At 51.0% G+C, this 24,223-nt stretch overlaps 1 protein-coding gene across 2 annotated transcripts in view; it reads right to left on the bottom strand.

Annotated features, from left to right (window-relative positions):
* WWOX (WW domain containing oxidoreductase) overlaps positions 1 to 23,596 on the bottom strand; it is a 919,972-nt gene extending 896,376 nt beyond the window's left edge. For both annotated transcript variants that reach the window (XM_018061743.1, XM_018061744.1), the window contains exons 1-4: positions 23,253 to 23,596; positions 16,590 to 16,654; positions 15,122 to 15,179; positions 12,476 to 12,654 (exon numbers count right to left, since the gene is read on the bottom strand). In XM_018061743.1, the coding sequence (XP_017917232.1) occupies positions 12,476 to 12,654; positions 15,122 to 15,179; positions 16,590 to 16,654; positions 23,253 to 23,359 (409 nt within the window). In that variant the 5' untranslated portion in view covers positions 23,360 to 23,596. The remainder of the gene's footprint in view (positions 1 to 12,475; positions 12,655 to 15,121; positions 15,180 to 16,589; positions 16,655 to 23,252) is intronic.

Raw genomic sequence — 24,223 nt, 5'->3', positions numbered from 1 at the left:
AAAGTTTAATAGTTTTCTGTCCTTTTTCCTCCCAAATTTAATTGATTTTTTTTTTCTTCCATGCCTGCCAGAAAAATAACCTCATCCTTCCCTTGACTCTTTTTTTCTGGATGCATCTACCATCTGACCTCCAAACAAACAAATAAAAAATAACTCAAATGTTTCCCTTCATACCAAAGACAAGTAGATGCCTAAAACAGTTTATTGAAAAAGGTCGTTTTAGGACAAACTCACAGATATGACAGCAGCCTTTGGAGTATCCAAAAACCAGGAAGCCAGGAAAATACCAAACTAATCTCAGTAACTTGGTCGCCCTGCCTCCCATTACTGAAATGACTGCAGTTCATTAAGCCCCTGCAGTGTGGGGTGGACAATTCCCTGGGCGTTCTGGAGTTCCCATCTTTAACAACTCTGCTAAGCAGAAAACGTGCCCATGTCTCCCAGATGCAGAACCAGAGCTCAGAGAAGGAGAGGACCTGGGCCCACGTCAGTCAGACAGGACGCGGCCTAGGCTGGGCTTGGAAACCGGGTCATCACGCCTGCTTCCCGCGTCCCTCGCTCTCCCCTGGCACCCCGCTGCCTCTCCAGACAGAAACCCGCCACCTATCCGGCTTCCCCGACGGTCAGCACAACTATTCTCAGCAGTGCTGTGATTTCACCACACGGGTCACCACACGGGAGCCAGGCTCATCAAACGAGAAGACTCACAGTAAGGCTCTGAAAAGGGACTCCGGCCATGAAGAGATGCTTTGGGGGGAGATCTGCAAAACCCAGAGGACCAGATGTGACCTGTGCATCATCGTGGGATTCAAGGTCCACTGCAGGCTGGGCAACCTTGAATTTTCTGGGTGCCTCTATCCACAAACACAGGTGCAAAGCAGGGGTGCCTGTGATGGGAGCTGTAGCTGGTGTGAGGGATAAGACACAGGCTTACAAGTTATTAGTGAAGCCAGCTGGGGGGTGAGGCCAACTTCCTCCTCATGAATTACCTCTGGATCCCAACACTGAATGTGGACTGAAACAACAGGCGCTTTGAGATAAATTAACTTCTGAGACGAAGGGACATTTTGAAAATTAAATTATGCCACATGAATCAAGCAATCAATTAGCAATCAATACATATCCAACAGTTACGCCTGTAAAGGCAGTTCATAAAAGAGTGCGTACAGGGACATCCCTGGTGGTCCAGTGGTTAAGAACCTGCCTTCAAATGCAGGGGACAAGGGTTGCACCCCTGGTCTGGGAACTAAGATCTCGCGTGCCTCGGGGCAACCAAGCCCATGCACCACAACTCCTGAGCCCCCGGTGCAGCAACTACCAAAGCCCATGCACCCAGAGCCCTTGAGAGCCCATGCCCCACGGGCGCAGCGTCCGCGATGAGAGCCCATGCCCCACGGGCACAGCCTCCGCAATGAGAGGCCATCCCCCACACGAGCAGCCTCCGCAATGAGAGGCCATGCCCCACAGGAGGAGCCTCCGCAATGAGAGGCCATGCCCCACAGGAGGAGCCTCCGCAATGAGAGGCCCATGCCCCACAGGAGGAGCCACTGCAATGAGAGGCCATGCCCCACAGGAGCAGCCTCCGCAATGAGAGGCCATCCCCCACACGAGCAGCCTCCGCAATGAGAGGCCATCCCCCACACGAGCAGCCTCCGCAATGAGAGGCCATCCCCCACACGAGCAGCCTCCGCAATGAGAGGCCATCCCCCACACGAGCAGCCTCCGCAATGAGAGGCCATGCCCCACACGAGCAGCCTCCGCAATGAGAGGCCATGCCCCACAGGAGGAGCCTCCGCAATGAGAGGCCCATGCCCCACAGGAGGAGCCACTGCAATGAGAGGCCATGCCCCACAGGAGCAGCCTCCGCAATGAGAGGCCCACGCCCCACAGGAGCAGCCATTGCAACAAAGCCTGCACGCCGCAACCCAGGAGCCGTCCCCGCTCACCACGACCAGGGAAAAGCGTGCAGACAGCAAGATCCAGCACAGCCAAGACAGCTAAAAAACAGAAGTCATAAAAAATAAACACGAACGGCCAAACACAGGGAGAGCTGATTAACCAGAGATGTACAACTTTAAGTGACATTGCTACAAAACGCTAAACGCCCAAACTGACAAGGATGCAGAGCAAATGGGCGTCTAGACTGCTCCAAGCTTCCGGGGGTGTGGCCTGACAGAACAGACCAAGATTTTAAGGTTAAGAAACACCTCCCCTGACTCAGCAATTCCACTTCCAGAGAATAAACCTATTAGAATAGTCACTGATGGGCAGAAACATTTAATTACAAAATGTTCATCTCCATTCCACAGCTATCCAAACGCTGAAATGCACCCAAATGTGCCATAGAGGGGAAACGGTTAGAACCATATAATGGCTATGCAGACCCCTTATGATGCTGTAGAATATTCTATGTCAGGGAAAGGTGCTCACGACCAGTTTAAACGGAAAAACCACAGAAGAAAAGAAGCGAAGGGAAAAATGCTGGGAGTCATATAGACTACATATTGACAGTGATTCTCGGTTGGTAAGGATCTGAGGTGATTTTTTTTTAATCTGTATTTATTTTTCCTTTTACTTATCTGCATTTTCTAAGTTTCCCATAAGGAACACATTTTTCAACAATAACAAATAATTCGAGGCCAGCGCCTGGCGCGTGCTTGAGTCTGATAAATGCCAGCTCCTGTCCCCTGCAGTGCTTTCCCCAAACTAACCCTACAGTGACAGCAAAGGGGAGTTCTTCCGACAGGGAAAGTGTCTGAGTACCACGATCGTCCAGCAGGCCCGAGGTCTCAGGTCTCCACCTTCCCTTCAGACCCCACACTCAGCACACACCTGGCACACAGCGGGCTCTGGTAGATGTTTAAGGACGGTAAATTTTTTTTTTTTTTTTAAGGACAGTAAATTTGTTGACTTCAGATAGACTGGATAAGCTGCTGGGGAAGAGCGTGGTCAGGACTGAGCACTGTTCCTCGCAGGAAGGGAGCAGCTTTGAAGAGGGCCCAGGCACGGACTCGGACGTTCTCTGCTCTGCTTTTGCAGGCACCCATGGCTCAGGAGCTGTGTGACCTTGGGCAGGTCACCTCACCTCCCTGGGCTTTCAGCCAGACACAAGTTCAGGAGAGCTTGTAAGCACTGCGGCGAGAATTTCACCGCTTGTCTTGTAAATAAGACAAGCAGTACAGAACATCCGCAAATTCTAAAGAGCTGTTAATATAAGACAAAATGACAGTGATCAATCAATACTAACCTGGAATAATGAAGTACATTTCAGAGGTAAGGGTGAAAATGAAAAATATCGTTTGTTTTCACTTCCGTTTCCATACAACTACACCAGAAACTTCCGATTCTGAACTGCGTCCCTCTTTCAGGAGGTCATCTGTTCCTGTGGAAGGCCTGGGTCCACCCACCGGTTGGTGCTCCCAGCCTACCGAGGGAGGAATATCACAGACACTGGGGAGACTGCCTCCCCCATCACACACACGTCAGCAGCCCCACCCAGCCCACACCTCTGCGCCTCGCTGGAGCACGCCGTCTCAGTCATCCTCTCGGGGTCTAGCGAGGAGAACCTGCTTTGCTTTCAGTGACAACACCGTCTCAGTGAGGAGAACCTGCTTTGCTTTCAGTGACAACACTGTCTCAGTGAGGCTTCTAACAAGAAGGATCCCAAAAGCCAAGCAGGACAGCCTGGTAAACACGTAACACTTTAGAGCCCATCCCTGTCACGCAACTCGTTACATAATCAGGAGGACACTCCCCGTTCAGTTCACCTATGGGGCGCCGTGCAGACAAACACTGGCCCTTCAGGAAGCGCAGTGCTGCTTACTTACTAAGCTGAAGGGAGAATCAGAATTCAGGCAAGAACCACTTAAGTTTCTGGAATTTGCTCTTTCATCAATCTATGGACTTAACTTAAGAGATCTTTGCATGAAGGCCCTTCTTCTACTGACCACGCCCCACCCTGAGAAATTACTCTAGAAACAGCAGAGGACTCGGATCCAGGCAGGGGGGGGTGTGTGTGTGCGTGCGTGCGTGCGTGTGTGTAACCCTGCAGAGAATGAAAAAAGACTGTGGCCGCACCATCCTGTGTCATCCTAAACAAGCGACGGTCAAGGGGCTTCCGACAGCCAGCAGGCCTTTCATCGTCAAGTCTGGAATGATTCCCACAACTGCCACAGAGTTTTAACCTTTTTTACGGGACAGACAATGAAAACATCTGTAAAGTGATGAGCAGAACATTTTAAGACTGGTGAAGGAGTTTCCCACCATTACAAGTATACTTGCAATTCTTGCTGGCTCTTTTCATTTTGGAGCGAGAAAAAGGTTGCTGAGAGAAAGAACAGAAATAAAAGCATGTAATATGGTGTATTCATTTTGCCCCCATTTAAAATCTGAAAATAAGTAGTTTCATAAAGCCAAAAGGATTTTCTCTTCTGGGTCAAATTTCTGTTTGAAGCATACAATTAATGGGTTGCCTCCAACTTCAGGTTACAGAGCCAAAATAAAAACTACCCTCCTTAAGATCTTGTACGTGAAGATACAGGCCGTCTGCTTCATATTAAGTATTTGGTTTAACATGGCCTCTCTTAGTTAAGAAACATATACTAAGCCCAAAAGGACACATTTTCTTTCTATTGCAAAAACATAACATTACTAAGCAATCTAATTACAATAAATTATATAACACTGAGTAGCCTGGGGGAGGGAGGCAGAGAAATTCTATATTCTTAGAAAAAACTGTAAGATCACCAAGGCCTTCTAAATGAACCTTAAACAGAGGTAGTAGTATTTAAATATTACAATTTCCACTTAGAAATTAAAAAACCACATTATTGATAGGCCAGCACACTCAAAACCAATAACGTCACAAGAACACATGCCCTTGTGTAATCTGGCAGAAGGGGCTGCTCCCTGAACACAATGGGCCTTTTTCTAAATGGATCTCTTCATCCTTGGAATTTCTTACCGGGGAAAAAAGGAGGAGGCAAGAGGAAGCGGTGAGAAAGCAAGAAAAGCAACAGTCTTCAGTGTGAACTCTTTCACCAGAACATACAAAACCTGAAAGATATGTTAGGAAAGTAAAAGGCATTATTTAACAAAAATGAAAGCAAGACCCCACTGAGAGGAAGAAAACTACTGAGATGCTACCGCTTTTGTTTAATTGTCTCAAAGGGCAACAGCGCCCTCTAGTGGAGAGAAAATATAAACCTACAGGCAGACTTTTCTCTTAGGTAATTCACACAAAATACACAGAACCCTTTCTTTCCTCACAACTGCTATGTCACTGTACTATGCAAAAGCAAAAATCAAATATCTTATATTCGGGGTTAAGTAAAATAACCGTCAAGTTTTCAAACCTGATAAAACATTTGTAATTTTAATTAGGGTGGAACTATTTTTAAAACACTTCTTTTTAAGTGATGATTTTAAACCACTTTGGCAATGAAGAGCAGCTTGTATGAATCTCATTTGTTATGCTTATTTATAACAAGTAAATTAAAATCTCAACATACATGCAAGTATGAAATTCAACTGACCTCAGCTGACAAGAAAGCTTTAGTTGACATCTGAGGCACATATATCATTTACATATTACCTACTGCATACATTTTTAAATGTTTTAAATGGGATTACCCAATTATGAGATGAGGCTCATTAGAATATTTCAGCTGACCTCTTCCTTTAGACATACGGCTTCTCAAACATTCTGACCGTGTGATTCCCACATCTATTCAATGTCTAAGAATATTTAAATGTAAAAAAGGTTCTTTAATTTGTAAGTACTAATTCTCAATTTTTATGTCATATTATTCAAGGACTTCTTCCAATACTGTCCAAAATCTCAATAGTTTCTTGGAATAACTGCAAAATCATTTCACTTACATGGGTGTACTTGATCATAAAATAGTCACAAATGTTTTTCATTTAAAATGGGGGTCTGAATTCCCAAAAGATCATTTAGATTACTTCAAAAAATTCCCCTCCGCTTAACAAGCACCAGGTTCTTAAAAAGGAGATAAACGTCACGATCCCACTAGTTTAAATCTTGTTGACAACCAGGAAGGAGACTGTAATCAGGCATTTCAAGATCTCAAGTGTAATGTTCCCACATGAGGGAGCTTTAAACAAGAAACTGACTCCAAGGCACCCTCTTGTCCTTGAACATATGGGATCTTTTGGAATAACTGGGACGGGGGGAGTCAATGGCGCGATTTAGGCCAGAAGGCAAAATTTAGTTACACTAGGTGTGGAAAAGAAAACCGAAGACCTGACGGTGGAGAGAAAGAGGCTCTGGTGGGTTTAAACCTGAAGGATGGACACACTTTTCCACGTGAAGAAAAGCACTCTTCTAGGATCGACGCACAACTGGTAGCATTTACGCCAGAGATGAATTCATCGTGCCGATGATTTGCAGGATAAAAGAATACAGCGAGTACACTTCACACTGGACTTTCAACACATGATTTTGGAACAAGACCCCAAGCTCTAAAACACGGGCTCTCTAACCAAAACAACCAGTTTCAACATTCAACTCCAACATTCTGGGATTCCGGGGTGGAAATCTGATACCTCCATTTTGTTTCAAGAACAAATTTGGGGTTGACTTTGATAGTGTGAACATACACTTTCTTTTTATCTCAAAGCATATAAATTTTGGTAGATAAGTATGTGCACACATGTACACACATTATTAGAATTCTTGTAATGAACCTTAAGGAGATTTATCATATATAACATAAATATCAACAGAAAATTGAAGTGTTGGTCCTAAAATATATTTTACTGGTACATTCTGAGGTGATCAGCTTGTATTTGTTCAGGGGGAAAAAACAGTTTTGTTCTTGTTAATGGGTCATCTGACTCAAAAATCAAACGCAAGCCAGGCTATTCCAGACCTCAAGTCACAACTTTTGAGACAGCCCAGCGTTATCAAGGCTCAGAAGGTCAAAGAAATGTTTCATCCTGACTACACTCCAAAAGGGATTTAAAAACCAAATTTTAGCCACGGTTGGTTTTAAGACTGGACACTGGGGACTCTCCCTGGTGACTCAGGAGTAAAGAATCCTCCTGCCAGTGTAGAAGGCACAGGCTCGGTTCCCGACCCGGGAAGACCCCGCACGCCGTGGAGCAACGAAGCCTGTGGGCCACAGCTCTCAGCCTGTGCTCCAGAGCCCCAGAGCCCCAACGGCTGAGCCCAGGGGCCTAGAGCCATGCTCTGCGGCAAGAGAAGCCACCGCAATGAGGAGCCGCGCACGCAGCTAGAGAAAAGCCCACCCAGCAATCAAGGACCAGTAGAGCCAAGAGGAAACGGATCTTCCAGAAGCTGGAGTTGGGAAGAGCGTTTCATCACCATCGCCAGTCAACAGCAGGCTGAGAACAGCGGCGTTGCGCGCACATCCTTGTTAACGGCTCTTCAGCGGATGTCTGACAGGAGCTGGACCTCCCTCCTTAGGCGCCGTGATGGTAACTTTGCTCCCTGCAACATCTGCAGGATTCCCAACCGACGTGCCTGCTCACAGCAGACAGCGCACAGGGCAGGCACGGCCCCGCGCTACGCTGAGGCATTCCACAGCCCCGCGCTACGCTGAGGCATTCCACAGCCCCGCGCTACGCTGAGGCATTCCACAGCCCCGCGCTACGCTGAGGCCTGAGGCATTCCACAGCCCCGCGCTACGCTGAGGCATTCCACAGCCCCGCGCTACGCTGAGGCATTCAGACAGCCCCGCGCTACGCTGAGGCATTCAGACAGCCCCGCGCTACGCTGAGGCATTCAGACAGCCCCGCGCTACGCTGAGGCATTCAGACAGCCCCGCGCTACGCTGAGGCATTCAGACAGCCCCGCGCTACGCTGAGGCATTCCACAGCCCCGCGCTACGCTGAGGCATTCAGACAGCCCCGCGCTACGCTGAGGCATTCAGACAGCCCCGCGCTACGCTGAGGCATTCCACAGCCCCGCGCTACGCTGAGGCATTCAGACAGCCCCGCGCTACGCTGAGGCATTCAGACAGCCCCGCGCAGCCCCGCGCTACGCTGAGGCATTCCACAGCCCCGCGCTACGCTGAGGCATTCAGCAGCCCCGCGCTACGCTGAGGCATTCAGACAGCCCCGCGCTACGCTGAGGCATTCAGACAGCCCCGCGCTACGCTGAGGCCTGAGGCATTCCACAGCCCCGCGCTACGCTGAGGCATTCAGACAGCCCTGCGCTACGCTGAGGCATTCCACAGCCCCACGCTACGCTGAGGCATTCCACAGCCCCGCGCTACGCTGAGGCATTCCACAGCCCCGCGCTACGCTGAGGCATTCCACAGCCCCGCGCTACGCTGAGGCATTCCACAGCCCCGCGCTACGCTGAGGCATTCAGACAGCCCCGCGCTACGCTGAGGCATTCCACAGCCCCGCGCTACGCTGAGGCATTCAGACAGCCCCGCGCTACGCTGAGGCATTCCACAGCCCCGCGCTACGCTGAGGCATTCAGACAGCCCCGCGCTACGCTGAGGCATTCAGACAGCCCCGCGCTACGCTGAGGCATTCAGACAGCCCCGCGCTACGCTGAGGCATTCAGACAGCCCCGCGCTACGCTGAGGCATTCCACAGCCCCGCGCTACGCTGAGGCATTCCACAGCCCCGCGCTACGCTGAGGCATTCCACAGCCCCGCGCTACGCTGAGGCATTCAGACAGCCCCGCGCTACGCTGAGGCATTCAGACAGCCCCGCGCTGAAAGGGTCTGGCCTTTGAGGAGCACGGTCAGCCCTCAGGTACGACAGGGCAGCAGTTTGCACTGAGCTATTGACAGGCAGAGGTCAACAACCAGCTCAGCCAAAAGGCCAGAGTCCAGAGAAGCGGCTATGGGATCTTCCACGATGGGAGATCCCCAGTCTCCGAAACCCCTCTCCTGGGACTTGGCAGGAGACACTGTGTTTAACAGTCACTGTGCTGAAGCCACTTCCATTCATTTCTTTTACCAGATCATTTCCGTCGCACCACAAACTCCAGGGAGCTACGGACACCTGCCCCTTCCTGGGCAGTGCTACAGCGAGCACAAACAGAACTGGCCTCCCGCCTCGTCTCTGCGGGTCGGCGGTCAGGACCAGGTTCCGGGCCACTCAGCCTGTGAGCAGCGGCTCTGGTGCACAGGGGAGACTGGCCCGGACACTGCAATGCTGAGCTCCAGAGAGAGGTCCAAAAGCTACAGCACTCCATCTGCAAGGTCCTCCGGGTTCAGGACGTGCTCAGACAGAGGTCGAGGGAGAAGAAGGCGAGTTTTAGAGGAGGTGGCGTCCCAAGGCCTGCAGCCCCCTGGAGCCGGGGGAGAGGGCGCTGGCGGGCCGTTCCCAGCAGACACGCGGCATGCCGTCAGCACCCTCCTGCGGCCGGGGGCCTGGGTCCCCGAAGAGCAAGTCGCACAGAGCAGTGCCGCGCCAGGAATTCAACCAAACCATCACGGGAAAGCACCGGGCTTGTAAACCAACCTTTGTAGAGCCAATCAGGTTACCTGTGTTTCCAGCTGTGGAGTCACCACTCTCAACATAAAGGCTGGTATGTTTTGTGATGGCCGCCTCTGCTCCCAAGAGCACAGACGTCCAGGAGGCTGAAGACGGCAGATCCCACGTGGGTCACAGGCCCCCTGAGGGGCAAGGGCAGGCCAGCGCGTCCAAGCTCCCCCAGAAGGCGAGTCCTGAGTGCCCGGGAGAGCTGGAAACAAAGACGCCTGGATCGCTCTGCTCCCAGTGGTTCCGTGTGAAGCGGCAGAAACAGAGCGATGATAGCAATGTCTAATCCGGCGTGTGTCACAGTTCAGAAAAAGGGAGGACTTCACCTGGAAGCCACAACCTCCTGGGGCAGGGACACTGTAAGGCCGCGGCACAAGATGTCAAAGCCGCCTTAGAGACGACCAGAAAGCCACAGGCCTGCCTTCAGCTCTTCTCTTTAAGCCTGCTGGCGGGGCTGCAGTGTGACAGTTATTTGCAAGGATTTGATTACCTGGAATGTTCGGTCCAATATTATTTCACAAAATTAAGGAAACAAATCTCAGGAGCTCCCCCAGACTTGGGCTTTTCAAGGGCAGAGGGGCCCCAGGGTGAGGAGGCAGAGCTGAAGGCAGCTGAGGTCAGAGCCGGGGACAGGGGGCCAGCGTGGCGCCCTGAGACCCTCCCACCTCCCTCCCAGCCTGAGCGCAACTATGCGCCACCACGTGCCACTGGACCACAGGCACGCCTGGCAGGGTCCACGAGACAGCTCAAGCACAGTGACGGGGGAAGAAGTCAGGGCTGTGACGAGCCAGAGTCCCCTGCGAGAGGCCCGAGGCCCACTCTGACCACAGCACGTTTCTCCTCAACACTCCAGGACCTCCTCCCCTCTTCCAACGGCGACTCCATACCCCACCGCACGGAGATCTCTGCATATTCTGGACCAACCCCTTTGGTCCCGTATTACAGCTTCCCAGGTGACTCAACGGTAAAGAATCTGCCTGCCAAGCAGGAGACGTGGGTTCGATCCCTGGGTTGGGAAGACGCCCTGAAGGAGGAAACTTCAGGGGAAGGATCCACTCCAGTATTCTTGCCCGGGAAATCCTCTGGACAGAGGACCCTAGCAGGCTACAGTCCATGGGGTCTCAAAAGAGCTGGAAACGACCTAGCAACTAAGTAACCACCACGCTGTAAGCCTCCTGTGTCAAACGTCAGCAGAGCTTCCCCCAGGCGAAGGCGTGCCATGTGTCAGACAGAGCCAAGCCTGACCACTTACGCAGACTGTCAGAAGTCACATGTCTTACCAACCAAAGGGAAAGACTGTCCGGCCACAAGATTAAGGGAATGACATCTTTTGGTTACTTCTCTGGGTAACTGAGTGTTAAACAGAGAGACCCGACTTAAGTCCTTATTTTTTTCCTTAATTATTCTACGCTTAGTCCATACCCTCACAGAGAGTGGTCAACACATCAGCACGACATTGTTTCCTAGATGACTGAGGATCTAGCAACTATTTTTAACACAGCATCATCAGTGTTTTCTATCGATGACAAATACATAGAATTGATGCCAATGTGATTCAGAAAATTGGACTGAACATATTCTCAGTCCAGGATGAGGTCTGAGAGTTGATTTTTAAATAAATCCCTTTCAATTAAAAAAAAAAAAAAAAAAAAGTCAAAAGTTCTGCTCTGGGGCTTCCCTGGTTAAGAGCTGGCCTTGTAAAGCAGGGGACACTGATTTGACCCTTGGTCCGGGAAGACCCCACCTGCCACGGAGTAACTGAGCCTGTGTGCCGAAACCACTAATGCCCTCACGCCACAGACCTGGTGCCCCACAACAAGAAGCGCAGCAGCGAGAGGCCTGTGCAACGCGAGGAAGCAGTCCCCACTCACCACAACCAGAGACAGCCCACACGCACGCAGCAACAAAGACCCAGGGCACCCAAACAGCGACTGAACAAATACATAAAACCACAGATAAAAAAGGATGTCTAGTCTTAAAAAGAAAAAAAGACAAGTTCTGCTCTGGGACTGGAGCTTGCTAGATTTTTGACACTGCACTCTGAAACAACTGATGCTCTAAGAAAATGTCACCACCTGGACTTGGCCTGCTGATACCAGGAAATGTCTCTGTGAGTTCAAGAAGGAGTCACCAAAAATTAACGAAGCTGGAGAAAGAAGGCCTGGAGGGGCACAAAAGGCTGAGGACCCAAAGCTGGGCAGAGGGGCGGCTGGTGCTGCGGAGGGACAGAGAGCTTGCCAGAATACAGCCGAACATGACTCCATGTCTTATTCCTATAAGCAGACCTGAGGACGCGCATCCTCACTCCAAGCAGCTGGTTCCTAGACTCAGATGCTCACGTCACCAGAACCAAGCGAGACGAGAATGGAACCATGTGGAGCGGCCACGGCGCCATCTGCTTGGCCACGGTTTCTCTTCCAGCCTGTGGCACCCCTGGAGCCCCCAGCCTCGTGACGGTCACCACAGGAAACACGGGCCACCGAGAGGTCAAGACAAGGACCGATTCTGCCACCCTGCAGAGAAACCAGATCCTGCTCTCCAGGGAAAGTGACATTCTCGGCGACCAGCGGACAGCCGCTGTGCCCTCTGTCCTATAATCACCACACACTGCTGCGTCCGAGAGCCCACTACCAACCAACGCTGGGCTCAAGGGGCCAGGCGCCCGAACTATGTCTGCACAGCATGCAGACCAGCTCAGAAATCCCAATCGGAGCCTGCCAGCTCTCTTCCTTAAGAACCAAAATAACCACTGTCCCCTGTGACTGCAGCATTCGGAGGATTCAGGGTCAGCCCCTCCGTGGCCTTCCTTCCACGGAAACGCGGGGACCGAAAAAGCGCCCGGGACTTTAATGACCCGAAGGCTGAAGAGCCTACAAGCATCTTTTAATCAGAGAATCACTGAACAAAACCTCCCCCGGCTAGAGTGGATCTCATCACGCACGCCACGAGCAGCAGCGACAACCACGACTGCTGGCTGACAACCCACCGATCCCTGAGTTCGCCCCGGTCACCACAACCACTTTGCCGCTGAGGTCTCGGCCCTGGAGGATCTCCATGGCCGTGGTGCTGCCGTCGTATCTCTGTCTGGTAGTCGGCTTCGTGGGATTGTCGTCCACAGTAAACGCCAGTCTTGGGTCCAAGTAGGTGGTTCTTTTGTTTATGTGGCTGCAGAGAAGAGAAAGCAGTGAGCCCACAGCAGTGGATGGAGGCGTTCATGACCAAAGACAATCTTCCGCTGCAGGCTAGGCAAACTCCACTTTCCAGGGCCTAGAAAGCCTCTTTCTTAACCCTGGAAAGACCTGGCGTCTGTTTGATCTATGCTCTGGGCTCCAGAAGGATTACCATCCTGCCTAGGAAAATGGGCATCCAAGCTTTTTCTTCAGAACTGCCTGTAAAAGAGGTTGTAACATACAGTAAGCACTGCTCTGTATCCTCAGGTCTCAAAAACGCAGCAGGCTTAGGGCTTTTTAATTAAGTCATGCAAACATTGCTGTAAGATTTGCCAGTCACTCTTGTCGGCAGATTTCAGTTAAATTTCTTACGTGCAAGGGCCTAAGAAGATTCTGAGGAGGAAACTCAAAGTGATAAAAGTTGCAACAATAAATATGAACGCGGTCAACTACTAAAACTTCTAAACATCTTCATTTTAAGACTATACTCACACTCTAATTGTGACTTGGAGCTGATCTAAATCTTGCAGAAACAATAATAAAATATACTGATACTGTAAACAATGTATTAAAACACACTGGTACATCCTATTCATACAGAAAGACCAGTTGCTCCCACTGAATAGGATCTGCTTTTCACATTTTAAATGTAACCTTGGGATTCGAGGTACGCCTCAACGTATCTTGAAAGCTATGAAGAACTCTCCAGAAAGAAAGATTTCATGGTTGAAAATGTATTTGTGGAAGTTCCCTGGAGGCCCAGCAGCTAGGACTCGGGGCTTTCACTGCCCTGGCCTGGGTTTTGATCCCTGGTCCGGAAACTAAGATCCCCAAAGCCTTGCGGTACAGCGAAGAAAAAAAATATATATATATATATACATATATATATATATAGGTTAAAAAAATGTATCTGTAATGTGTATCTGTGTATAAAACTAGATACAGATTAAAAATCTATACTCGTCACCCCATAAACACTAAGACCCAAGAATAACCCGACTTTCATTTGACTTCTAACCACAGTTGCCAGGTAAGCATTCTGACCCCAGTCACACCGACAAGAGCTCCCTGGAGACACGGTCACTCTGGCTCACAGACGGGCATCTCTCCCCCAGCCCCTCAGTGGCTCCACCATGGTAACCAGAAATAACCTCTGGCGGAAGTCCTTACACCACGGCAACACACCCGGGCTCTTCCCCCAGGGCACTGCTGCTAAGCTCACCAGCACTCCAGCAGGATCAGAGCGGGCCGTGACTGGCCAGGCGGCTGAGCACTGGCCTCCCTTAGAGCACTCTGGGGACTGAGAGTTAACCCCACAGGCATAAGGTGGTTAGAAGCACACCTGGCTCATGCTAGGTGCTAGACACATGGTCACTATTGCTGTTTGCTATTGTAGTTTATTCCAAAGACAGTGCTCCAGACAAGGATGCTCAAAACATTATAATCACGGGCACACCTTGGAGATACTGCATTGTGGGGTCAGTTCCAGACCAGAGGAACAAAACGAATGTCGCACACAATAAACTGAGTCACACAAATTCTGTGGCTCCCAGTGCATGTGAAAGTTACGTTTACACGACAGTCTGCTAAACGTGCGATGACATCGCGTCTAAAAAACACACGCATTCCTTAGTTAACAAACACTTTACAGCTAAAAAACACTAACCATCATCTGTGTCTTCAGTGAGTCGTAACCTCTATGCCAGTGCTGTGTGTGTGCGTGAAGTTGCTCAGTCGTGTCCGACTCTCTGCGACCCCGTGGACTATAGCCCGCCAGGCTCCTCTGTCCAGGGGATTCTCCAGGCAAGAATACTGGAGTGGGTTGCCATTTCCTTCTCCAGGGGATCTTCCTGACCCAGGAATCGAACCCGGGTCTCCCGCACTGCAGGCAGACGCTTTACCCTCTGAGCCACAGAGAAGCCTCATGCCAGTGGAGGGTCTGAAATATCGCAAAAATCACCAAAATGTGACAGACACAAGCTGAGCAAATGTTATCGGGAAAATGGCGCCAGAAGGCACTCAGGGTAGGGTTGCCACAAGCCTTCAATTTAAAAAAAAAAAGTGCCTGTGAAGTGCAGTATGACGAGACCTGCTTGTATGGACGCCGCATCACAGAAATGTAACAGCATCAACGCCCAGCAGGAAATTTGATGAGTTCTAGTGTATCTACACAAAATGATTCCACTTAGCTGTTAAACTTCATCTTCTGGAAAACTTTCTAAGGATATGAGAAAAACCTCACACGAATTATGTGCCAAAAACAGTTAGCCGAACAGATCACCCAATACAGTCTCTCTTTTTAAGTGTATGTACAGAGAGTATAAATACAGGAGAAAAAAATACAAAAATCGTTAACAGCAGTTACTCCTGCTGGTAGGATTACACACTACATAATATTTTTCTATAATGTATACACTTATCACAAAAGCAAGAAGCCCGAGAATAGTCTGTAGACAACTTACTCGACAAAAAACACCTGTCCATTCTCATCGGTTTCTTGTTCCCATCCGTAGGGCAAATCTGAAAAACAGCAAGACAGCCACCTGGAGGAGGGGTGAGCCGAAGCCCCACCCTTTTGGCCACAGTCCCAGCCTCCCACCCGACCAGCAGAGCGCAGGCTCCAACCGCGGCAGGTGGGAAAGGCCTATTACCCCAACCAGACTCCACACTTCTGTCTCTTGCTTGGGAAGTAAGACTATTTCATTCTTTTTAGATTTACTGAAGAATAGTTGAGTGACAATATCGTGTTAATTTCTGCTGTACAGCAGAGTGACTCAAGTTTGACATATATATATTTTTCCTATTCTCTTCCATCACGGTTTAATCACAGGATATGGAATAGAATCCCCTATGCTAGGCAGTAGGACCTTCTTCTTTATCTACCTTACACACAGTAATGTGTATTTGTTAGTCTCACACTTCCCCGTGGCAGTCGCAAGCCTCTTCTGTCTGTGAGCCTGTCTGTTTCACAGACACGTTCACGCGCCGCACTTTAGATTCCGCATGTCGGTGACATCATGTGGGGTTTGTCTCTCTCTGACTTCCTTTCCTTAGCACGGCTCTCTCCAGGCCCACCCGTACTGTTGCAAATGACCCTGCATTCTGTTTATGGCTGAAGAGCACTCTACTGTATACACACACCTGTGTCCACTCACCTGCTGGTGATCATTTAAGTCGTTTCCATATTTTGGCTATCGTGACTGGTGCCGCAGTGAACCCAGGGCTGCATGTATCTTTCCAAAACAGAGTATTATATGGGTATATGCTCAGGAGTGGGACCACGAGGTCATATGGCAACTCTATTTTTAAAACTATTTCATTCTTGATAATTCTTCAACACTCCCTTCAGCTCCTGCTTTTCACAAAACCCTTCCCGGCTGCTCCAATCAACATGAATTCTCCCTGGAATGAACTCCCAGAACGCATCTGCACTGCAGCAGGCAGCTGGTGCCATTTGTATGCCGACTTGTGATGACTCCCATCACAGAGCAGTCTCACTTGTTCTTCCATGGGTACACACTGTCTTTTCAAACAGACCCTCAACCTCTTGAAGGCACGGACCTTCTTACGTTTCTACGCCATGGATGACACACGTGCTCAGAAACACCTACAAGTCACCACAAGCGTCATGGAATTCTAACACTGGTATACTTAATTCCAGGATAGGAACCGATGACATTTTCACAAACAGTGCAACCGGGAAAGCCTAGTGAACTGTGAGTTCAAGAGCCCTATTATTTTAATACTTTATTTTTAAGGCCAGTGAGAAATCAGCATTTCACTCAAAAATCTCGTCATCTTCTACTGAATCCTACAAGCTCCCGAGAGGGAAGGTCCAGTTCCTCAGCAGACCCTCTGCCTGTGACCGTCTTCCCATCTGAACCATGCCCAACATACAAGGTTCACCGCTTTATGACCCGGCATACAAACCTCCTGCGATTCGCTTTCTTTTCCCAGTCTTTGGATGTTCCCACTGGGTCTTCTCCTCCGTGTGACTGTGTAAAAAAAAAAAAAGAAGAAGAAAAAATCCAGAGAACAATAAGAAAAGTTACACTTCTAAAATTCTAAAATACACTTCTAAAATTAATCCATGGCATCAGATTTTTCTCTCCCCAACATAATTCTCCCTCAAGACTAGTCAAGTCAGACATTCACAAAGAAATATTCAGAACATAAGATGGCTGTTTGCAACAGGTCAAACTCTCTAGGTTGCAAGCAGCAGCAGTCTGGTAAAAGCCCGCATTTATGAACCGATGGTGAAGCCAGAGGAAGAAGACGGGACCCCAGCTGTGGGTCAACTCTAGAAATCTCGCCGAATTTCTCAAAATATCTAGAGAGGAGTTCTGCTTTGTACCTGCTTCAGTTTTACTCCAGGACAGACTGAAAATTCTCAGTCTAATTTATAATGCCGACATGTAGATATAATTTAGATACAACCTTAATCTTAGTGGTTTCCCTGGTGGCTCAGGCAGTAAAGAATCTGCCTACAATACAGGAGACCCAGGTCAGTCCCTGGGTCGGGAAGATCCCCTGGAGAAGGGAAAGGCTACCCACTCCAGTATTCTTGCCTGGAGAATTTCATGGACAAAGGAGCCTGGTGGGCTACAGTCTATGGGGTTGCAAATCTTCTCAAATGTTTTATTCTTTTCACAAATTTAACTTCAAAGTGTTTTTTAAGTGCTGATTCCTAATTTCATCCAAGAGGAAATTAAGAAGTGGTAAGACAGCCCCATAGCTTAAGTTACTTAGCTTCGGAGCCTTAACTTCCTCATTGGCAAAATGGAAATAATCTTAGTACTGATCTCAGGAGAATGTTATGAGGATACTGTACATAAAAGGTTGGACACGGTATCTGACATATAAAAAGCCCTCAAAAGGTCTACTATTTTGAACAAATCAAATATACAAGCTGGTCTGACTTCCATGCCAAACTAGACTTTCATCTCAGGAGAGCATATACAGTTATCATTCAAATTCAAACCACGAGCCAGTAACAGACTAGAGACACCTGTCAACAGGCGACCTATTGTCAAGAAAAACATAAAATTACTTAATGCCAGAAAAAGCTGCATGTTGCAAGAAGCATTCAAAGTCCACATGCTCAGGCCAAAGTAGAAAATAACACGAAATCACTGACAAACGGACGACAGAACAGCTCTTCCGGAGCCATTATTTTAAAGAGAATAAATACAGAGAGCAAGCAAATGCTCCTGTAAGACGCTGCACGTCAAAGGCAGGGTCTTTTTAGGAACTGCCGGCTTCTGGTGTTTTGCAAACTCCCAGCGGCCAACGCAGAGACACCGTGGACTGTGGACTCAGAAGGCCACACACCTGAGCTCCCGCACTGCCCGCATCCAGGGAGCCGGTCTCCCCGGCAGCATAGGGAAGTAACAGACGGGATCCGGGACAGGACCCGTGATGGATGCAATCCCGCACAGACAGAGGACACGGGCAGCCCTGCAAGGAGAAAGGAAGCCCCGGCGCCCTGGGAAGGGTAAAGTGCCGGGGGTCACTCTCTGCAGCGGGGACCATCCTGGGCACTGCAGGGTGATGAACAGCATCCCTGCTCTCTACCCACCAGGCGCCAACACAGCTGTGGCAACGGCAAGGCTCTGCAGACACTGCCCCGTCTCCCGCAGACTCGGGGTCCCGGGCCTGAGGCCCACAGTTCCTGGTCCTCCCGCTCACCAGCCTTGTGCCCTTGGAGAAGTTACTAAACGTCCCTGAGCCTCAGTTTTCCCATCAGTACAAAGGGAGTAATAACGGGCCCACTTCCTGGGGTCAGAGAAGAAGCCTCAGTCGGTCCACATGTGTGAAGAACTAAGAACTGTGCCTTTGACAGAAAAGGATTATTTGAAATAAATTTCGTATAAAAGTTAATTAAAAGCTGTTCCCTTTCCACTGTAACCTAAAATGACTTTTTAATGAACAGAAAATTACAACACGTCCCCGCTGTTATCTTATTCTCCTTCAAAAAGAAGTCTTTTATTTTTCTTTTCTTTCAGCAAGCTTTCTCTTTTTCTTTTTGTCATTTAAAGAGATAATTAACAGTGATCTTAATGTAAAACAAAGGGATCAAAATTAAATTCACACCACATTACATGGCTATTGCTTTCAAGTATGCTCTTCTAAGGTTTGGGGGCTTTTTTTGAAGCTCAACAGGGAGATCCAGAGCCTCCTGCAGACAGGGACCCGCCTCCCACTGGGCAGGCCAGCCATCCCCCTTCAGGCCCATGGGCTTCAGGAGCACAGGGGGGCAGTGGCTGGTGCCCTGAAGACCCCCAGGACTGCACCACGGCCCCCAGCACCGAGCCCTCGCCCCTCAGTACCCGCCCCTCCACCCCGCCGGTTAAGGCAAAGGGACTGCCCTGGGTGGTGTCAGGGCAGCGAGAAAGGGTCACCAGCGTGACCACCCTCCGCCACAATACTGGGCCTCCCTGGGGGCCCAGCCTGGGGGCACTGAGCCATGTGCCCCTTTGAGGTTGCTTGTGGGGAGGCTGAGGGGCTGACAGAACCCACATGGGAGAGGAGGAGCGAGGCTCCGAGGGGGGTTCCCACGAGACCCCAGGAGCCAGCTAGGAGCTGCAGCCTCAGTCCTTGGCCGGGGTGGGGGGCACCCCACAGCAGTGGGAGGAAGGCCTTGGAAGGAAGGAAGGACTCCAAGGGCAACCTTCTGAGAGATCGGTCAGGTTCCCCAAACCACGACGGACGAGTGACCTTCCAGAACTGGGAGTGAACAAAGGCCCGGGATGCTTGCAGGTCGGCAGAGCTCAGGGGGACTGCTGGGAACGCAGGGCCAGGGCCATTCTGGGCATCCTTCACCTCAAGCAAAGACCAAGGGCTGGGAGGAGAGGAGAGCGTCTGGGGAGAGGCACCCACCACCCCAGCTGGGAGCCTGCCAAGCTCTATCACCACAGTCAGAGTCAATAGGGCCAAACACCACTGGGGGGCCCTGGGGTGTTTTCCAGGGACCACACAGGCACCACGGAGTCCCCCAGCCGCGGGCTCCCGGAAGCCCTCAGTGGAGCCGGCGGGAGCCCGCAGGCCTTACCTAGCGCACCTTCCAGGAAGGGAGCGGAGGGAAGGGTCGCCCAGCAGAAGGCGAGGCGCAGGGGGTGAGAGGCGGGCAGGCAGGTGGGCAGGGGGCCCCAAATGGAGGGAAGAGGCTGCAAGGGGCAGACATTTTTTCTCTCTCCCTTAAATGGCAGGAAGAAACAAACTACAAGCGTCAGATGCTTTTTCTCTTAAAATTCTGTGTTGCCACGACGACACCTGGTTCCAACTGAGCTTAATTTTTCTCAAACCTTGAGGTCACCAAATGCATTTTTCTTAAGCTATGTTAATGAAACTATGTATTTGCTGTAGAATGTGCCTTTCTCCAAAATGGTTCCACATAGACTTTCTTTTCTCAAACCTTGGGCTGATAATAGCTCAACAAATCAGTATTCATACCAATTGTTTTATGGCTGGGGGATGACACACCTCATGCCATCCTATCTCAAAAATGCACTGTGGGAGAGGGGCCGGTGAAAGTCCCTCAGCCCTGAAGTGTCTCTCTTATCTGAGTCGTCACAGCTCAGTTGCTAAGTCGTGTCCGACTCTGGCAACCCCATGAACTGGAGCCCACCAGGCTCCTCGGTCCATGAGATTCTCCAGGCAAGAATACTCAAGTGGGTTGCCATGCCCTCCTCCAGGGGATCTTCCCAGCCCAGGAACCAAACCCAGGTCTCCTGCGCTGTAGGCAGATGATTTACTGACTGACCTATATATCTGATTAATAGCTTTCTAACAGACATAAGAATTGATGCTTTTGAACTGTGGTGTTGGAGAAGACTCTTGAGAGTCCCTTGGACTCCAAGGAGATCCAACCAGTCCATTCTGAAGGAGATCAGCCCTGGCAATTCTTTGGAAGGAATGATGCTAAAGCTGAAACTCTAGTACTTTGGCCACCTCATGCGAAGAGTTGACTCATTGGAAAAGACTCTGATGCTGGGAGGGATTGGGGGCAGGAGGAGAAGGGGATGACAGAGGATGAGATGGCTGGATGGCATCACAGGCTCGACGGATGTGAGTCTGAGTGAACTCCGGAAGTTGGTGATGGACAGGGAGGCCTGGCGGGCTGCGATTCATGGGGTCGCACAGAGTCGGACTCGACTGAGCGACTGAACTGAACTGAACAGACATAAAACATCTGGCTGAAGACTAGCAGGGGACACTCTTTCTGCCCCCTTCTGATGCCTATGTCAGAAGCTTTCTCCATCTCTTTTATACTTTAGTAAAACTTTATCCCACAAAAGCTCTGAGCAATCAAGCCTCATCTCTGGAGGCCAAGAATCCTGGTGTCCTTCACGGCTCAGCAACAACCTTCTGGGGGACAGCAGAGTGACCACAGCCACAGGAGCCTCCAGACGAGCATGAGGCCACAGGTCAAACCTGAAACGGAGCCAGAGAGCTCTGGGGACAGCAGCCAGAACAGGGACAGGCCCTACCCACAGCAGAGGCGGCCCTGGAAGCCAGGAAGCAGGCTCTGCGCGTCTTCACATCCCCAGGGCCCAGAAGGCCACCCAGCCAGGGAGGCCCAGGAGACCTTCGCTTGATGAGCTAACTTCCTTACTCCCCATGGACTGATCTTACAGCTCCGTGATGCTAAGCATGGGGGATGGAGGGGAATGAGGAACGGTCCCTGTGCTCACGACGCTGACAATCTGGGGAGGGACAGACAGCAGGCAAGGCCGAGTGGCATGTAGAGAACTACGGACGGGGGAGCGCAAGGTGCTGGGAGGAGACGGCAGGGCCCGTGCACGGGGACGCCCTCTTGGGCAGAGACACTGAAGCTCAGCTCCCAGGGATCAAAGAGCCCTTCAGGCAGAGGCCTCGGCCACAACCAACGCCCATTCAGAAGCCACCCGGAGCCCCTGGCTCCCTCTACTCCTCCAGAGCAGAAATCATCCTTCTAAAGACGCGCAGCTGACATGAATAGATGGGACTGGATGCCATGATCTAAGTTTTTTGAATGCTGAGTTTTAAAATGAAATACAATGATTCAAAAATTTGTATCTACTTATCTACTATATATCTACTCATCTTGCTTACTCTATATCTACTTATCTACCTACAATGGAATATTACTCAACCATAAAAAAGAATAAAATCTTGCCATTGTCAACAAATAAATAAGTAAAGACACAGAGCCGAGCTCACTGCCTGGCCCCAAGGCTTCAGTGGACCCCAGCTCCTCTGAGGCACAGCAGGGCCCTTCCTCCTCACAGGTGTTCAGCTTCCTGCACCACCACAGCACAGGCAGGGCCTCTGTCTCTTCTACCTGAGCTGCCCCTGGACCCGCCCACTCCTACCTGTGCCCTAAGGCAGGGCTCAGGGGCCAACCACCCCAGGCACCTCACCACCTGCCCACACAGCGCATGCTGGGCACGCTGCCGCTCATCACACAGACTGTGTGAGGACCACCTCTTTTATTTTTTGGCCACAACAGGCATCTTGCAGGATCTTAGTAGCAACCACTGGACCACCACGTGGAAGTCCCACCAAGATGGTCTCAGTAAAACCAGCGCTCAGCAAAGGGCCTGGCACAGGATACCTTCCCAATGTGTCTTCAAAGAATGCAGCAAGGACTTTTCCTCCTGCCTTTCTTTCTAGAAAGCCACCAAAGGCAGCCAGCCGTGGCTCACAACCTAGGGCAGATCAGAATCACCTGGGAGAGATTTCACAAACTAGCAATAGGGGCGGGAGGCACAGCAAGCAAATGAAGAGAGAAGAATAACCTGCTGGTGGAAGCCGGGAGCAGAGCCTGGTCAGTTTCCCAAGAGTAGAAAACCACTGATTTACTTCCGTGTTTCTCAAAGCCATAACCTGCCTTAGTTTGGAAGCTTAAAAAATAGAGTCCCTATGTGGGGTGTCTGCTGAGACCCCAAATCCAGTTATGATGGTCCTCAGATGATTCTAGTGTCAGGCTGAGACGGTGCCGAGAGTGGGACCCAGCACAGTTTGTTCAGGCCTCAACTAAGCCTTTACTACAGCGCCTCAACTAAAACTCTCCAACCAACCCTCTTAACAGATGAGTAACCCCTGAGAGTTATCCCCCCCCAGCCCAAGCGCACACTGAAAGAGGCGGGAGAGAGGGCCTCCTGGGGCTTTCAAAACTTTCCCGAGAACTACAGTAAAGCTGTATTAGCTACATTTTATATACAGGCATATACATGCATACATACATATATACACACACAGCTCTATTAGGACGTCTGTTACAAATACACACTCCCAGGCGGCCCTTCTAGGCCCCCGAGAAAGGAGCAGGGCGTGCTCGTTTTTTCTGTTGTTGGGGAAAGGGGATGCAAGCGTGTGCATGCCCGCACCGCCGGGCACTGCCGCCTCCTGGGCAGCAGAGGGCGTGTCTGGGCGCCGCCAGGTGACCCCGCGCTGGACAGCAGAGCCAGAAAGCGGGATGCGGCCCGTCCTCAGGAGGCCGGCAGCCTTCACTGCGCAGGCCTTCCCCGCGCGGGCAGGGGTCCGGAGGCAGCACGCGTCCCGGGGCGCGGAGCGGTCAGGGTCCTCCGCGCGCCCCGGACGCCCCCTTACTTGGCATAGTAAACCCAGCCGTCCTTGGTGGTCCTCTGCTCCCAGCCGGGGGGCAGCTCGTCCTCGCTGTCGGTGTCGTCCAGGCCCGCGTAGCGCAGGGCTGCCATGGCTGCGGGGGAAGCGGTCGCTCGCCCGCCGGCCGCCGGGTCTCCGCGCCCAGGAACTCACTCCGGCTTCAACCGCGCGCCGCGCGCCCCGCACGCTCGCGCCTGCGCACCGCGCCGCCCGGGGCCCCTCAGCGCCCGGGCCGCCGAATCCGAGGCCCGCACTTTCGCATCTGCCGGAGCAAAGGAGGGCGGGGCCTCGGGAGAACGCAGGGGAAAGCGCGGAGCGACACACACGGCCGCTCGGCTGGAAGTAAAAGCCGGAGAGCGCCCCAGGGCTCCGGAGGCGGGGCCGAGCTCCTAACCCCGCCCCGCCCCAGGCCGGGGGCGTGAGCATCCAATCCTGGGCTAGGGCTCCGTCCCCGTTGCTGGGCGACCCGTAATCACTTCCGCGTGGCTCTGGCCTATCTCGCAGGAGCTCCCGCCACTGGGCATCCTGGGAAATGTAGTCCCGGGCCTGGCCGGACTAGCGCACCACGCGGAAAGGGAAGAGGCAAGTGATGTTGGCTTTCTAAGGCTACACAGCCTGTCCGGTGTTTACGGCAGGAAGTGAAGGGTCTTGCTCAGAAGCCTTCCAGAGTTTTCCCAGGCTGAGTCACAGATTTTGTTATGCGTGTAAAGTCAACGCTGTACCACGCTATAAAAAAGCAAATTCCCACGCTATAAAAAAGCAAATTCCCACGCACCTGCTGATGGAGGTGTTTTTTCATGGAGAAGTTTCTTCCAGTCCCAGCATGGTTCTATTGGTTACAATTGCCTGCCGTTTATAGACTTTTCCAGAACATTCCCTACTTAGAACTTTCTTCTGAGCCTTACAGGGAAATCTGTAACTTCTCTGGCCCTAGTTTACAGAAGAATGCAAGACTC

Source organism: Capra hircus, chromosome 18 (genome assembly GCF_001704415.2).
Source record: "Capra hircus breed San Clemente chromosome 18, ASM170441v1, whole genome shotgun sequence".
Taxonomy (NCBI): domain Eukaryota; kingdom Metazoa; phylum Chordata; class Mammalia; order Artiodactyla; family Bovidae; genus Capra; species Capra hircus.
The sequence above is the reverse complement of the archived record's forward strand: the minus strand, read 5'-3'. Positions and strand labels throughout refer to the sequence as shown.